Here is a 17512-nt window from a genome sequence, read left to right as displayed (position 1 = left end):
GGCCATTATTGCGATATAAAGAAAAGGACTAGACACAATCTTGTACGTGGGAAGTTCTTTCTCTTTACAAAGCACGTACGATATTATTTTTTTTACCACAAAGCAGGTGTGTAACATCTGTGGAGTTAAATGTTTGTGTAAAGAGCAGGTTTCCCTCGGATCGGTCACATCGGTCACCCGTTCGAATGTGTTTGGGTGCGTTTGCTCTTGTGTACATCTTTTTTTTTTTTTCAGCTTCTTCAGAACCGAGACATGACAAACATTGTCGCGGGGTCTGAAGCTGACTGCTGTAACCAAAAGAACTTTCTTCTACTGACCGGCAGCATGAATGTGCGGCTGGCTGCTTCCGTACGTGCTCCGTGTCCCTGACGGTTGTTAGGGAGGAGTGGATTCTGCTTTTTCTTTTTTCTTTTTTGGAAAGGTGGGGTTGGGCCTTCGAGGGACCGAGCGGTATGAGTCCCCCCTCGGGGGGGCCCCAGCTCCACCAGCAAGGGTTATGTAAGTTTTGTGTCCACCGCCAGCCCTGCTGCCTGCAGGAGCCTCACGCTCACACAGTTATTGACTCCAGAGGAGGAGCAGCGGTCCAGCAGTCACTGAGGCAGCAGATTCAAGAGCAGCCGACACTCCCTGTCCACTCCTGTGTGAGGTGGCGCTAGACACTTTGACAGGGAGTTCAAAGACCAAAAGACGAGCGCGACGGGAGGAGGAGGACCGAGGGAAGCAGAGGAGGAGAGCAGCTCTTCCATTCGCTCCGCGACCATGTTGCTCCTGGACGAATCCGAGTCGTTCGCAGGTAGGCGACGCCATCGCCCGTGACCGTGTCAGTGTTGGATCCCAGCACTCGAGGGAAGGTAGTAGTGAAGAGAGGAAAGCACCAACTGTCTGAGGCGGGCTGATGCTTGTGAGGACAGGAGGCAATGCAGCGCAAGATACTCGCCGGGTCGATCGGAGGAGAGAGTGGAGGTGCCCACCAGCGGCATCCTGTCTGAAGGGAGGACAGAAAAAGAAGGATGAGTGGAGGGGGAGAAGGAATCTGAAGCAGATTGTTATTTTGTTTTTGGTCTACGCTCACGTCGCAAAGTGTCGACTGTGCCGCCGGTGATTGATTGACACTTGTTATGTTACTTAACATTGTTGTGTAACACAGGATCCGTCGCCACTCAACCCTGCGCTGGTTCTCTTCCCTCTCTTCCCTCTCCATCTCTCTCTCTCTCTCCCTGCCCCTTCATCTCGTCCCATTTCCAGTCTGGTCACTTCCTCTCTTCCATCCCGTTTTCCGCCCGGTCCTCCCTCCGTGTCTCAGGCCGGTCTCGCTCTCTCTCTCTCTCTCTCTCTCTCCCGAGCGTGGCCGGCTGCCCTCCTCGTGTTGTCGTCTCGGGCTCGCCCTCCCATTGGTTGTTTCTACGGTTACCTAAACCGAATGCCGCGCCGCGATTGGTGGACGTGCGTAGGACTGGGCCATGCTGGAAGCGGGAGCACGTGGAGGCGAGGACACATATGGTTCGTCGGACCGGTGGGTTAGGAGGAGGGGGGGGGGGCCTTCATCCAGACAGGCTGCATCAAGACTGGATGAACAAAAAACTCTAGGACACTCCGGGAATTCAAACAGTTTGAATCTGTTTTTGTGATTTTTGCCGACACAAAGGTGGTAAAACATTTAAACTCCAGAAAGATAAAACAGAATCCACGCTTCTAATGTTTATTTTCTTTTCATCCCACTGTAACTGAAACACATGAAATATGCAAAACGTTAATTTAGAGAGATTACCCTTTTACTCTTTCATAATTACTTTCAAAAGTCTCCATAAGCTGTCGCGTGCATCTTTTCGCGCGACACTGATACTGTGTTGTAACGTGGAGTATGAAAGAGTCGACTTTTCGCTTTGATTTGAGCTTTTTTAGGTAAGTTAATATGAACTTGATCATAGTCAGATGAAAAGTGTCGTTGCCTTGTTGAATTGTCCTGAAATGTCCTCTACTGTTAAAACGACGTGGGCTTCAAGCTCACCGCCATCGTTCCGGTTTAAATCCAGCGTTGCGGAGCACCGACAACAAGACAAAGACAAACACATCAGCGTCCTGACGTCGAAACCATTTTTCACTGTGTGGCTGCCTTTGTCCCGACGTGCGAGGTCGGGAGACCGCGTCAGCGTCACAGTGTTCTGTTAAGCCGAATGTTAGAAAGGGTGCGAATGTTCATTTATCCCTGGGCCACATGAAAGGGCCGCTGCTGAATATTGGAATTGTGTCGAATACAAAAGATCATTGTGTCGTGCTTTAGGATCTGCGTCCGGGGTTTAGACTTCAACTTCCCGTTTTTTTGTCCCGGCGGGTCGCCGTGCTCTGCCGTGTCTGCCTCTCGCTCTGTTGACGTTGATTCAGAGAAGCCTCCGCAGGGTTTTCTCTATGTACAAATAAATGTTGTCCGCATTCTCGTAATTCTTGGGATCGCTCTGCGTTCGGCCCGCTGCGAAGAGAGACACCCGATGTCTTGTCCCTGAGAAAGTGGCGTGTCAAAGAAAACACTGCTCTCCCTAATATCTATCAAGGTTTTTTGCACGCATACATACCCGTGAGTACAATTTGTCCATCGGCGGTGAAGTGCGCTTCCTGTGAATAGTACGTTTTATCAGTGGAACAGGGAGGAGATGGTTCGGACCAATTCTTCTCCTGTGTACACTCTGTTCAGTTGTGACTGGCCTCGGCACGCCGGGCAGGAACAACCTGTCCTGTTCAGACCAGCGACGGGGCCGGAGCCAAGCACGTGGAGCCTGGCTGCTTTCGTAACGCTGCGGCACGGAGGATGACGCCTTGGCTGGACCGGCCACATGGCTCTCGTTTCCACTTCCTGCACGTTGTCTTTATCAAACATCAGGCTTTTTCATCCCCCCTGCTTCCTGTTGCTCCGATCGCAAAGCCGCCGTCTTTGTTCTCCATCATTGTGAATTTCCTCCTTTTTTAAAAAAGTGTTGTGCTTCCCCCCCCCCCCCCCCCCCCCCCCCACACACACACACACACACACACACACCATGCCGCCGCTCAGATGCATTCACTTTACCCTCCACCCCCCTTTTTTTCCTCCCCCTGCCACGGTACCTCATTTAGCACCACCCTCCTCGCTCCCTCTCATTAAATGGATGCGGTGTTGTATAGTGTTACGAAAGTCTCATGATCGTAGAGTGAACATCATGAGGGCGGTGACCACGCCAGTATTTCACAAGTAGCATTAGTCATAAAGAAGCTGAACAATAGCTGAGTGCTTGAAAAGTGAAAAATTCCCTTGTTCTCTGTGGACAAAATGTGTTCGAAATGTCGAAGAACGACATCAAACGTGGTAGATCGTCCAAGATCCTATCCTACTCGTGTCAGCTGAGCGACAATGTCCTTGATGAAGTACGTTTCTTACTTACACAGAGAAGGTGTTATGAGTCATCGCAGGGCGCAGAGACGTGCAGCAACGCAATCTGAACACTCTGAACACTCTGAACAGGGCCTTTGTGCAGGTCTGACAGAAGGCAGGTCCAAAACGGAGAATGAAACACACATCAACTTTACACTCAAATTTGTAAAAATTCTTAAAGTAGTATCAATTAAAAGTGTGTGTGTGTGTGTGTGTGTGTGTGTGTGTGTGTGTGTGTGTGTGTGTGTGTGTGTGTGTGTGTGTGTGTGTGTGTGTGTGTGTGTGTGTGTGTGTGTGTGTGTGTGTGTGTGTGTGTGTGTGTGTGTGTGTGTGTGTGTGTGTGTGTGTGTGTGTGGTGGGGGGGGGGGGGGGGTGTCAGTAGACCTAAGATTCTTTTTTTTTTGCTCCTTCTCAGTTACGTAAGTCATGTAACCCAGATAAATCTTGGAAACCATGACTGGTTTACCCACAAGTGTTTTTTCTTTCTTGTTTTTCTTTTGCTTTGTCTTTGTTCAATTGATGCGGCATTTTCCCTCAGTTTACGCCTGAAGATGTTGTCGGAGAGAAGAGAAAGGTGTTGAAGTGTCTTTCCCTTTTTCTTCCGGTGGAATCTTTGATTTACTTCAGTTGATCACAGGACACCAACTGGAGGAGATCATATTTCCTCTTCTTTCTTTCACTGTTCTCACTATTAATCACTGTGTAAATAACATTGTAAATGCAAATAACACAGCGTGAGAATGCTGAACCTCTATTGGAAAGATGCGACAGACACCGTACCTAATTATTGACCTTACTGGAAAATGTCCCATGTTTTGACCTGATCAGTACCAACCACAATCAGTCACATGATTTTTAAACTTGTCATGTACCTAAAGTTAGTTTTCAATTTCAAAAGTTCGCTTTCGGATTTCCTGCTCCCGACACTTGCAATAAACTACAGAGCAGCTTACAAGTCTGATAAGTTATTGACGTGATAGAAATACGAAACAGAATCTGAATGTTTTAATCCAAGTTGTACTGACATTATTATTCAATCAGTCATTGAGTCGGTTGTTAAGTCAATTCTGGTAATGATTTACAACATTTGTTCGGCAAAAATACCAATCGATAGTAATATCTTCTACTCACATGTGAAAATCGATGCCTTTTTTTTGTTATATACCAATGTAGACTGTATATATTGGGGTTTTGTGTGGTTAGAGTCAGAGATGGACAAAAAGTTACATTTATCCAGAAGTTCATTGTATGTCGCAGGTTTACGTCCTCAGTCTGTCTTGTTCGCGATCAGGCCGGTTGAAGTTCCTCATCAGCCTCCATTAGTCCGTCCACTGTGGAAAACTGGGAACTGTGTGAACTCCACCCAAGAGCGCGAACGAGGCAGGAAACCCCGAACGTTATCGAGGCACACTCATGCACGGACATGCTCGTACGCGCCGAGGTCAGGCGCACTCATCACCACCACATGAGCCACTATATGTCTATTTTTGAGAACATCGCCATGTTCGCCTGGGTGTGCCTGCTCTTGTGAGTGTGTGCGCGTGTGTGTGTGTGTGTGTGTGTGTGTGTGTGTGTGTGTGTGTGTTTCTTGTGAGCATGCCGGTTGTATAACAGCCAGAGGCGGCGGTTACATAAGCGTCCCCCCTCTTCCGACCAGCCTCGGCGTCGGTGGCCTGTCTGTCTGTTAGAGAGCAACTATGTCTGAGTGAGACTGTGTGTGTGTGTGTGTGTGTGTGTGTGTGTGTGTGTGTGTGTGTGTGTGTGTGTGTGTGTGTGTGTGTGTGTGTGTGTGTGTGTGTGTGTGTGTGTGTGTGTGTGTGTGTGTGTGTGTGTGTGTGTGTGTGTGTGTGTGTGTGTGTGTGTGTGTGTGTGTGTGTGTGCCACTCTTACTTAAGCAGGCCGTCTTTTTCAGTGTAAACCGTGTGAAGAGTGTGTTGCATGGCGTTGACCTCGATACTTAACACAACCTCGGACCCGTTTTGACATTGATCCATTGTCTCCATTTCAGCCACAGCCACGTCTTGACAACCCCCCCGTCTGACACGTTCACAGAACCACCTGCTGAACCAGACGCTGCTGTTCACACAGATATAATCATTTTTGTGACGCCCTGAGGCACATTTTTACTTTGCTTTAGTGTGTCAGGTACTCAAAGAACGATTTGAAAGTAATCAGATGAATGGTTTGGCCAATCAAACTTGTACCTGCAGGAAGGGAGAGGGGACAGAGAGGTTAACTGAGGGATGGGAGTGGAAGAATAATGAGATGAAATAATGCATCATATTGCGAGAGGGGAGGAGTAAGGAGACAGGCCGCAGTTACGAGGGTACTATGGAGACGAATAGAAAAGAGCTGGAGAAGACAAATCCCAGCAGAGCTGGATGGAGTTTAGATTCAGAAAAGTACACCTGGGAAATTGAGCTGAAAGTAGATGAAATTGGGAGAAGAGCACAGGTAGAGTTACGTGACAGAGGGAAGGAACTGATGAGAGAGATGAAGAAGATGAGATGAGAAATGGTAAAACCTGTAAATTGCCCCTCACAAATGTACAAGGTGATGTGTTTTCTCCCGCAAGAAGATGCTGACCAAGTTCATTCAAACGGACGGTCGTCTTGCCGTGAGCACATCGCTGTTATTTACTTTTGATAAGATTTGAAAACGGTCTTTAATCGGTGTTGTTCCAGAAATCCGACTTTAAAAACTCTCGCTACTCTACTCGCTGTTTTTCATTTTGAAAAATCAAAACTGAAAAACGGCAGAGCCAAGTTGTTCTCCAAAGAAATCTCTTCTACTGAAACTTTTCAGCTCATACATGAGTTTTCACCCGCAATAACTCCTTTGGCAATGTCTCCCTTAGTGAAACTTCAGTGGGTATGTGCTTGATGACATAAGGGGATTTCTGATTGCAAACCTCACAACTGTTTAGCAGAAGAATGAGGAAAAAAAACGGTCCTCTCTCTGTCGTTTCAAGTAAGATGTTACACAATCCCTGTTTAACTTTTTCAGAACAAGTTGAATAATACCAAGAGAATGGAAGTATTCATGGTTCGTAGAAGAAAGAGTATAAAAATTGATTTTTTTCTCCTAAAAACGTCCAGCTGAGAGCCTCCGGGTGATTTTTTTTTTTTTCTCTAACGAAATTGTATAAATGAATCATTAAATTATACGATGAATTCTGTATCCCTACAATTCCTGGCTACTTCCTGGAATCAACATCTGTGTTGGATTGTGGTTATCCAACACAGATGTTGATTTATGGCGTGTGTGCGTGTGTGAGAGAGAGAGAGAGAGAAGCATTGTAGTAAATATCTGCGTCATCTATAATCTGCTTACGTAGACGGCAGACAGAGGACAGGAGGGCGGGACACTGACTGACATGTTATTGACACTGTAGTTTTTATGTTTTTTTATAGCGAGTGGGTCATGGATTCACTGGGAAGAGGAGCAGGAAGGAGAGAAAGTACAGACTTAAAGATGTGAAGGAAGCCCGACAGCAGAAAACACACTCACACACACACACACACACACAACTGAACGACGGAGCCACTGTTTTCGTGTGTGTGTGTGTGTGTGTGTGTGTGTGTGTGTGTGTGTGTGTGTGTGTGTGTGTGTGTGTGTGTGTGTGTGTGTGTGTGTGTGTGTGTGTGTGTGTGTGTGTGTGTGTGTGTGTGTGTGTGTGTGTGTGTGTGTGTGTGTGTGTGTGTGTGTGTGTGTGTGTGTGTGTGTGTGTGTCAAGGTAAAGGGACAAAACAACAGATCCTGTATATATGTCACAGGATCCCATCTTCTTTGCGAGTGTCCGCCAGCTCGGCCTCGGCGATCTGAAGTCAGGATTAATGGATGCGAATACGTTTCATGCAGGTATCAGTTTCTTTGAACCTCCGGTTGCTGTTCATTGTAATGCAGGCCGTGACCCATAAACAGATTTCTGAGATTTTTTCATGGAGATTTTCAATGCTTATAATCTGGCGAGACTTGACCAGAACAGCACGTACAAATGAAATTGCCCCCTCACTCTTTAGACTCAGCCCTGAGCTCCAGTCTCCTTCCCTGCCAGACGGCAGCAGCTGCACATTCATGACCAGCACAGTGGATTTCATCGTTGACCAGTAAAAAAGCACATTTAAAACTAATCAACCCACTCCTCAGTATTTCAGTCCTCAATCAATATGTTCCTTTTTTTATATATATTTGAGAATGAGAATTTTGTGCACTTCGCTTCACATCCGTCCTATTATGTGTGATGTAGACGTACACATTCTGGGTGATTGGCACTTTAAAAAAGTAGTTTTCAGCTAAACTGTCTAATAATCACACAAGCTAGACCGAGCTTGGACTGAGTTACCTTCTTTTTTTTACATGCGGAAGTTAAATAACCACTTATATGTCCCCGACGTAACACATCGTGGATCACTAACCGCTCGATTCAACGGGCTAGAAAATGCTGTATTTTATAATCTGGTGAGGTTTTGGTTTTTTTTCTTTCATCCTTGTCGGTTCTGTCACAGTCTGTAGTAATTATTAATGGAGCAGCTCAGGGGAAATTGTTATTGGACGACTTTACAGATAGCAAACTTTTTTTGTGCTTTGAACTTGAGGGCAGACGGACATCTCTCCGTTTATTCCGGTGATGTTTCTCTTCTTTTCTTTTCCTTTTTTTCCCTGCCAAGATCAACCACAAAGGGATTTACAAGAAAAACATCTTCCACGCAGTCTGAATCTGTTTTCCATCACCGCCGGGGGAAAATGTTGTATCACCGCCACCTTGTCAGTTTTTTTTGTTTTTGTTCAGAGCCAAGAAACACAAGCCCATGCAGTCACGAACCAAAGGGAAACAGACCGTGTTCCTAGACCCGAGAGGAGCTGATGGGGAAACATTGTGAGGGTGTTGTTTTCATCAAATGAATGTTATACGCTGCTTCTGTTTACTGTACACCTTCATCCTGTGGACACATCTTGACAGAGCTTACAGCAGTTTTGCGTCCTCAATCTTTCCTGTGGTCTCTCTTTTGTTTCATCTCTCCGTAACGCTGGCGCACTGGAGGGAATGCCATCCATTCGAGGACGCACACACACACACACACACACACACACACTCACACTCACAGAGTGCCGTTGCATGCGTTCCTCAGTGAAGCCTTTTATAAACACCTGATGTATGCGTTGCATAACCTTGTGGTTACAGAAGACATTTCCCCACTGCAGCAAGCCAATCAGGATCTGGTTCCCGATGATTGACATTATCTGACGCCACAAATATCTCATGTGCATGCCGTGTTGTTCGCGTGAGGAGGGGCCAGGCTTTAACCCACCCGGGGGGGTTATTACAAAAAAAGAAAAAGAAATCAAATGAACGGCTGAGATAATGAGCTGTGGCTGCTGTTTACTCAGCGACTCTCACTGACTGCTGGTGATTCAGCGTTTCGTAACCTGCTGGTATTCTCAGTTTTGTCTGCTCCGTGTGTTTAAGAAACCGCCGTGAACCTCTGACGCACACGTTTGAGTGACTCCTTTCGAGCGGTCATGTTACCACTGTTCCTACTGTGGCAACTGCATTCAACGATATCCGACCACGCGGTCATCATGTCGAGAATATTATAGCGGCAGTCATCCCATAACAGGGCTGTTGTGGGTCTTTGATGAGCGTTGCATTAATAAATATAGGTGAATAGACACAAGTTGTTTATGTTTAGAAGGATTTTCTTCACTTATTTGCTCGCAGCATATGATACCAAGTTGGAAAGATCGGTGTGAGGTCAGGCTCATCTCACAGGCTAGGGTCAAATTTCCTTTTTTCAGCCGGCGCTTTCGGACGCAGCAAGCTGTCCGAGTTAATTATGCCGACTTTGTGGTGTTTCTCTGTAAGTGCATCACAGGAAAAGAGGGAATGGTGAACGAAAGGATGCTTTCTTTTCGTCTTTACGAACGTTAAAAATATGCCGGCTGGGTACCAGCCCACCTCCCAGCAGCCAGCGGCAGCTTTCGAGGCGGAGTTCTCCCCGGCCTGCTACCGAACGCACGAGTTGACGGTGTGACTGAATCGGTGCACGACGAGTGTCAACACGACACGTCAAATATTGTCACGTTAGCGCTGTTGCCGCTTCCAGCCTGCGTCACCTGCAGCGCCACACTCGGGTTTCGATTTTGGTCACCTAGCAACGTCTTTCGTCTCCGGGATGTAATTTTCCCCTGAAGGTGACACCGCCCGCCGGGGGTGGGCGGGTGACGGAAGCTGAATTTACGCTGTGCGGTGTATCGACATGCTGTGGAAGTGTGAGTCTCTTGACTCGTCGCTGAATTTCTTTGCCAACCTATTTGTTTCCAAAGTAACAACCGAAAGTCGTTGGCTCAAGTCTCATCTCACTTGACCTCAACAACAAGCAACTTGTCTTTTCTCACAATAAACTCCATATTTGCGTCTAAGAAAACCGACAAGGAACTGTTTAAAGGAGCCGTGTCTTAATCCAAGTCTGTCCAACTTTCAGTATCTCATCTGAAAGCCTAATAAGCGTGTGAGCACTCCACTTATGTCGATGCACACAAATATGTCTTTGACATATTACTTTACTCAATAAACTGCTGAGTGGAGAAGAGGGGAGTCGGTAGAACTCCTTCCGTTGGTTCAAACTTATCGTTTTAGCACTGATATACACATAATGTATATCATTCGGCTCATAGAAAGCGAGACCTCATCATCAACAACATGGCCGGATTCCGATAGCGGTAGTTTGTCTCCTCTTCCAGCTGCTCCCCCTCAGCCGAAGGCAGGTCCTTATCTTTACTGAAGCAGATAGATACTGGACATTTCTCTGGTAAAACTGGTTGTTGCTGTTTGCTCGTGTCAGTAACTGGGACCAGTCTGTTAATGGCCTCTTCCACTGCACCCCGCTCTCCTTTTCCTCTTCACCTTCACTGGAAACAGAAGAACAATAAGCTTGTTTCCCCTGCACAGTGTAACTATCTTTATTATTTAATTCTCTTATCTATTATTATTACTGACTGTCGGTGTCAGTAAAACCACCGAATGTGATCCAGGACATGTGACTCCTCTTTGTTCTGTAGCAAACAAGCAGGTTCTGTTGTTGCTGTGACACTGGATGTGTTCAGCCATTAATAAAATGATATTTCCGGTCGAGCCGGTATCCTTTTCCCGCCACGCTTTCTCTCCACGGTGAATAATTCTTGGACATGTCGTCCTCTCAACCCGAGCAGAGGAAAACCGGTCACGCTTCCCAGAATCTACGTCTGTGTGCTTGTTTGTCTACCACCAATATGTTCTTTTTGATTAAAGTGCCCCATGAATTTTTTTCGGGTATTTAAAAATGGACATATCATCGTCCCATGTGCTTATGGAAATATAAAGGGCGCAACAGAAGGAACATTTCTCTGTTTACAGCTGTGTGTGTGTGTGTGTGTGTGTGTGTGTGTGTGTGTGTGTGTGTGTGTGTGTGTGCGTGTGCGTGTGCGTGCGTGCGTGCGTGCGTGCGTGCGTGTGTGTGTGTGTCCACCCCCTCTCACTCTGAAGTGTATCTCTCTTTGAATGACCTCACTTTCATCTCTCTTCCCCTTTCCTCTGTCCCTTCCTGTCTGCTCCCTCTGTGACTCTTTTGAGTCTTTGTGTGTGTATGTGTGTGTGTGTGTGTGTTCGTGTGTGTGTGTTAAGGCTCTGTGAATTTCAGGAATCATTATATAACTGTTCTGTAAATTGGAGGGAGCCAAGGGACAAACAAAAGCAAGGGGGGGGGGACGTGGTGATTGAGTAAATGTTTAATTAGAATATAACAAATGACAAGACGTCACAGTCTGTTTTTAATTTTGATCGCTCGCTTATCATCTGAACTCATTTCACATCTCGAACGTTTAAGCAGCAACTTTTTTGTACTCTTTTAAAAATCCTTTATGAGCTTTGGGCCAATCTGGTACCTGTAGCTCGGAGAAAGCATCCATTTTGTCAAAGATGTGTGTCTGTGTGTGCGAACAATGTGGCATCACTTGTCATGTGTTGATTTATGTTCTTCTGTGAACATTTGTCCTTTTGGAATGTGTGTGTGTGTGTGTCACTGTTTGCGTGTGTGCGTGCATGCGTGTATGCCTGTGTGTGTGTGTGTGTGTTTGTCTCCTGTCTTGTGTTTCATAAGCTGTCCATATTTATGATCCAGATCTTACATAAGCCTCAGATCTAGTTCAGTGTGTCTCTGGCAGAACAACTGACAGAGTTAGGAGGAGGAGGAGAAGAGAAGAAGGGGAAGGAGGTGAAAGTGAAATCCGGGAAGAAGACGAGAGAACTAGAAACACAGACAAGTTATGGAAAAACATTGAAGAATAGAAATGAGACAAATACAAACAGAGTTAAGGGGCAGATTTCATAAATTTGTATTGACATATGCTTTGGCTCATGAGAAGGAGGAGGAGGAGGAGGAGGAGGATGGTGGTGGTTTTTTTTAGAAGTAGTTTAGTTGAAGGTTACTTTAACACATTGGTAAACATCCTCACATGCTGCAGCTGGCAACAGCTGATGGAGTGAGTCGAACCAGTTTAATGGAAGTTTCCACTTCAAACACAGTAAACAGGCATGATTAAAGAGAGAGTCCACAACTCAAAACACAAAGCCCGGTAAGAAAAGCTCCAGTGAATAGTCAATCAAATTTAATTTTACTGTTTAAATGAGCTCAACTTTATTGAGTTTTATTAAACCTTTCAACTCACATAAATGTGGGAGGAGACAAGGAGGATAGTGGAAGTCTGCAGGCCGCTGTGGTGGTGAGTCTAAATTTGTGAGATTTTGCTTTTAATATTGGACCAAGACATTACAACCTTTTTCTAATCATGGCACCCAGATATTGTTTTTAATTTGTCTCAAACCCTCCTCTTTTTGAAAAAGAAAAGAATATAAGTCAAAGTATTTTGTTGTACATAGCGACTGTTGATCCATCTGTCTGTTTTTTTCTAGAAGCGGTGTGTCTCACCCACACCTCTGGCAAAGACATCTGAACAAAGACAAATGTCTTATTCAGCACAGAACTGAACAATGAACGACAACTGAAAAATTATACAGTGCCGATCCAGTAAAACTGGCTCCTTGGCTAGGGTTGGGAGGAACTGCATATTTGACTTGGGATTGTTCACCATTAATGATTATATTATATCATTTATGTCTTCCCCAGAATCCTGTCAGTTGTGAATGATAGCTGTGTGACTTCAAGTATCAGTGCTCAGTACAGTTAAATGGGGCGAGGTGGCAGCGGACGGCCAGAGGAGCGCTCTTCATTGATCTGATGACACAGCTGCACTGGATGTACTGTAGTGCGTATACAATTGCGTTCACAATTTTCTTCCTGCATTACACGTGAAATAACCATTATTCCCTCTTTCCCTGTCTCCCCCTCACAGACCAGTCCCACGGCGCCCCCTTCAGCTCCGAGAATGAGGCTCAGGGAGGGGACCCCGCTGTGTGGCAGTGCACTCCTCCCCCATCTACCTCACCTTCGGGGGACACGCCGGCCCACCCGCCCCTCTACCAGCCAGCGTCCAGACCCCGCTCCAGGCCGGCCAGCCAAATGCCCTCCCCTCCCTCCGCCCTGTCGGGAACCAAGAAGAGAAGCTCCAAACCGGCGCACATGAGACGCAACATCAGGTACTGACCTGGACATCGCCGCTTCAACTTGAACTGTGGCGTCAGTGAAAAGAACCTTACTTCTGTTTGGATCCTTGTAATGTAAAATGCAACAATTAGCCCACCATCATTTGTCATTCAAGCTTTCAACAAACGAAAAGAAATGTTTGCTTCTTTAAAAAAAACAAAACGTTGGGACATCTTCAACACTGTGAAACATCAGTAAAAATACAAATGTGTATATGGATGGGTTTACATAACGGCTTGGTTTCAACCAGATTTTCCAAAAATAATTTCTGACTCTTGCTGGACAGGCAGTAACCAGTCAACCTTGAGATCAATGGGATTATTACACAATCTTCTGAGTATGTTACTGCTGAGGTGCAGAGTACACTAACATTCACTCAGCTCATTGAACACACATTGTATCTCCAACAGCACACATTGTTGGCTGGATAAGAGGATTAACGACAAATGACTTAAGCACAGGCCAGTTACCAATCAAATCTCTCAAGATTACACGTATGCTTCGTCTGCAGCTTCTCTCCACCGGCTGCCAGCAACCCTGCTATACATATTTTGAGTATGTTGTTGCCTTTACATAACAGCGTCTTTAGAATAATGTCAAACATGTGTCACAGAGGCGAGCTCTGGCTTCACTTAAGGATAAAATGTTTAACCGTTGGTGTCTGTAAGTGTAAAAAGAGCAGTTTTGTCTTTCACTATTACAAGTATTGATCAGTTGGCTTTCTTCTAAAGTTCTACAAAGGTATAATTGACAGATTTGATAAAGGCATATCCCAAAAAATATGTCAGTGATAGTTGAAGTCAGCAACAGAATAAAAGTCCAAGTATTGATCAGCACAATTCCAACACTTTTCCTTTTACTAAAAAAAAATGTCACGCATTGGGGTTTTTTGCCACTAGGGGGCAGATGAACTCAGAAACGATGGCTACCGTGTTAGCAAACACATTTACACATCCTGTGGACAGTGAGCAACATGACCATTTAAGTGGAGCATTGTCTCCGTCCACAAGCAAAAAGCAAGTTCAACAGTCACTCTTTCTTTTTCTAGTTCTGCCTCCACTACTTAAAGCTGAAAATCCAACGCGAATGCGACGTATTCAACACGACGTAGCAAACATGGCGACTTGCAATGAGGTGTATATTTAACTCAAAGTTGACGAAAAAACATTGGTTCTTTGTTGCAGGTGATTATACATATTATTAATTAACACACAATTATGGAGAATATATTCAATTTCTGTGAATAAGTTCTTCTCAATATTACAAACTGTAGTTTTAAACTTCTCTTAAGCGTCCCCAAAGGATTTGCTCATCAGCATGTGGCTAACTTTGTTGCAGGGAAGGTAGCGAACAATGCGTTTAATGGGTTCATCATAGCTTCTTTTTCTCATTTCTTTTTATTAGCTATCTTTTTATTAGTAAGCTCCCGAGAGCCACAGGGAGAGGTGATTATTCTCTGCAGGTTCATACCTTATGAATCACACCTTTTAAAAACACAGAGACATGTAATCTTTGATCGCCTTTATCGATTTACGCAGCTGTAAATGAAGCACAGTTTGATATGAATGGTCATAACTGGCTCATCATCACATCCATGTGTTTTCAATGGAAACCATGTATCTCTAAAGCTTCCGACACAAGTCCTTTGATGGTTGTTTCATAAAACCGGACATATTTTGTGCTGTTCCGCGTAGGAAGCTGCTGAGGGAGCATCAGTTGGAGGCAGTGACCAAAGCCGTCCAGCAGGAGGAGCTGGAGAGGAGGCGACGCCTGGACCAGCAGAGAAAACAGGATTTCCCCGTACCGCTGCTGCCTGAATACACAACTGGTGAGAGCGCATACACAAAAATACCCCCATGAATACTGTCTGTTCGATCAGCTCTAAACTGTATGTCAGAACCCCCCCGGAAAAATTACCCTATCAAACCGATTGCGAGCATCTTAAGAGTACGTTTTATCCAGCTTCCAAATCATCCAACTAGGTTATTTTCTTTTATTAACACTTTGACACATGATGTTTCATTGTCAAATGTCTGCATGGAACATAAGAACCGACCGGCTGACTGTTAGTTCTCTCTCTTCTCGCTCTCTCTCTTCATCTGTTGCATCTCTTATCCTCCCTCTCTCCAGGCGATGTGGCCAAGCACGTGTCCTCTTCATCGGCCTCAGCGGCGTCACTGCAAGAAGTGAAGTCGGCCACACTCTGCTTGGACTCCCCCAGCACCGGCATCAGCGAGGACGGCGGCAGGACTAAGGCGCGCGAGTCCTCGACCACGGAGCACAGGCGCAAAACAGGTGGGACACACACACACACACACGCACAGATACAACAAGGCAACCAGTGCAAAAGGAGCTTTGCTTGTTTGCAAATTCTTCCTGAAATTGTTTAACGTGTCTGTCAGCAAGCGCATTGCCTTTTCGGTGTTAATACCAAGGTTTCAAAGATGAAAAGGGTTGACATGCGGAAGAAGTCGCAATCCTACCCTTTGGAAAAGGGTGTGTGGTGTGTGCTTGTTCAACACTGTTCAGACCGGCGAGGCCCTGGCTCAAATGTGTAGAATTATTCAAAATGATTATAAAACACTATATTTTATGTATATAATGACAAGTTGTGGAGCCTGAGTTGTGCTCTTCACACTGCAAATCTCTGTGCCCGATTTGCCCTTTCACCTTTTTTTAAATGTGCAAGTGGGCTGGTAAGTCAGCTGGCACTGGGGGGTCATGAAGGAGACAGGCTCATGGAGCTGTGATGTATATTTAATACCCATCGTCCAGATGTATGTTATGTAGTCTAAGCTAGATTTTCATTCTTCCGAGGCCTAATCAGCACAGTGTGAGTTGTGAAGAGTTTTGGTCAGATGGCATCAATCATTTAGTATAATTTTAAACTTTAGTTTTAGAAATGAAAGCAGAGGTTACCTATCTTTCAGCCGCGCAACAGTGAAAACATTTAGACTTCCAAAGAGCCAGACGGGGTTTGAAGCTTACAAGGCAGAACGGTAACCGCTCTAGGGCTTTCAATCAAACGCTTCTGCTCTCACGAAGGCAGCACAACTGGTGCAGTTGTGTTACTAGAGCCATATGGCTTTTTTACAGTACATTCAGACTGGAATTAGATGCAATGTGAGGCTGCACCCACATTGCCAAGAATCTCAGCACTGATGTTATCAAAAAGGGGTTGCACAATGTACAATTGTAAGATTATGAAACAATATTTTTTTCATAGTCTCTAGTCCCACCTCCTCATTTTGTTTTACAGTGTTAAGTTAAACTGACCCCAGAATATATCTTGTGTGTCTTTCCCCTTTTTATTAATGGTAACTTTTTAAAAGGTCTTTTGTTGTGGAAAGATTTTTAGGACACAGATATTTTCTTCATAGTTGACATTCATTATAGCTGCAGGCATTCTCACCTTGGACCAGCCCATCACCCACAGGCCAGAAAGCCAAACCACGGGTGGAATTAAAAGTCCAATACTTTGCCTAGTGGCACATCTGGCGTTCGCTGAGGGAATCAGAGTGAAATATCACCTGAGCAGTTCCAGTCGTCTGCCAGTGTCGAGTGGAAACTTTGAGATCTAGCGGAGCAGCCTGAAAAACCTCGTGACAGCCACGCATTTATTAAACTGAACACAAATTACACACTCAAACTGCTCTCTAAGCCCAGCCGCCTGAAAAGTGGGCACATTAAAAGACCAAAGCTTGAAACAGACTGAATTTCAAGACAGAATCATCAAAGCGCAACAGTTATGTGTGACCGTGTTCCTTCCGTCCTCTCAGAACAGATGCGAGGATGTTTTGTTTCAATGAAAATGAGTGATAATGTCAACAAAGACAGCTTGGTGGCATAAAAAGTGTGTGTGTGTGTGTGTGTGTGTGTGTGTGTGTGTGTGTGTGTGTGTGTGTGTGTGTGTGTGTGTGTGTGTGTGTGTGTGTGTGTGTGTGTGTGTGTGTGTGTGTGTGTGTGTGTGTGTGTGTGTGTGTGTGTGTGTGTGTGTGTGTGTGTGTGTGTGGAGTTTTTGCAGATCAACTGCCATGTGCATCAGAATATTCAAAACCTTCACTGGGTACATCATGTACCGTTCCCTTATTGCCTGAGTGAACAGACGTGGACACCTCCCCCTACACACACACACACACACACACACACACACAAAAAGGGCAATCAAACAGTGAAGGATAAGCACACTCTTAAACACACTCAGTTTGGAATAAAAACACTTATTTCATAAAAAAATAAAAAAAACACGTATTTCAGCATTGAAAGAGAAGCAAACTGCAGACACACACACGCACGCTCTCACACACACACACACACACACACACACACACACCTGCAACACTAAAGCACACACAAATGAGAGAGAGAGAGGGATGAATCGATGAACAACGACAGATAACATGTCGATTTGGTAGGCAGAAAAGACAAAAGCAAAAGGGCGAGAGAGAAAAAAGCGGAGAGAGGGAGCGAG

General features: G+C 45.3%; 1 protein-coding gene and 1 long non-coding RNA gene across 7 annotated transcripts in view; one reads left to right on the top strand and one right to left on the bottom strand.

The window, feature by feature from the left end:
- The window catches only part of LOC118316664 (helicase ARIP4-like), a 64707-nt gene that overhangs the window by 33589 nt on the left and 13606 nt on the right, over positions 1-17512 (top strand). For 2 of the 6 annotated variants that reach the window (XM_047330916.1, XM_047330915.1), the window contains exons 2-5: positions 12565-12703; positions 12791-13034; positions 14736-14869; positions 15172-15336. In XM_047330916.1, coding sequence (XP_047186872.1) covers positions 12676-12703; positions 12791-13034; positions 14736-14869; positions 15172-15336 — 571 coding nt within the window. In that variant the 5' untranslated portion in view covers positions 12565-12675. Of the gene's footprint in view, positions 1-517; positions 794-12564; positions 12704-12790; positions 13035-14735; positions 14870-15171; positions 15337-17512 lie in introns of those variants that run through there. The other 4 variants (XM_035644719.2, XM_047330917.1, XM_047330914.1 and 1 more) reach the window with 3 other exon arrangements.
- LOC118316668 lies at positions 44-1373 on the bottom strand. Its single transcript, XR_004795242.2, has 2 exons — positions 1073-1373; positions 44-985 (listed from the first exon to the last, which is right to left on the bottom strand). It is a non-coding gene; the product is annotated as an uncharacterized LOC118316668 (long non-coding RNA).

The sequence above is a fragment of the Scophthalmus maximus genome, chromosome 3 (genome assembly GCF_022379125.1).
Source record: "Scophthalmus maximus strain ysfricsl-2021 chromosome 3, ASM2237912v1, whole genome shotgun sequence".
Classification (NCBI taxonomy): domain Eukaryota; kingdom Metazoa; phylum Chordata; class Actinopteri; order Pleuronectiformes; family Scophthalmidae; genus Scophthalmus; species Scophthalmus maximus.
Note: the sequence above shows the minus strand (reverse complement) of the source record. Positions and strands in the feature narration are given on the sequence as shown.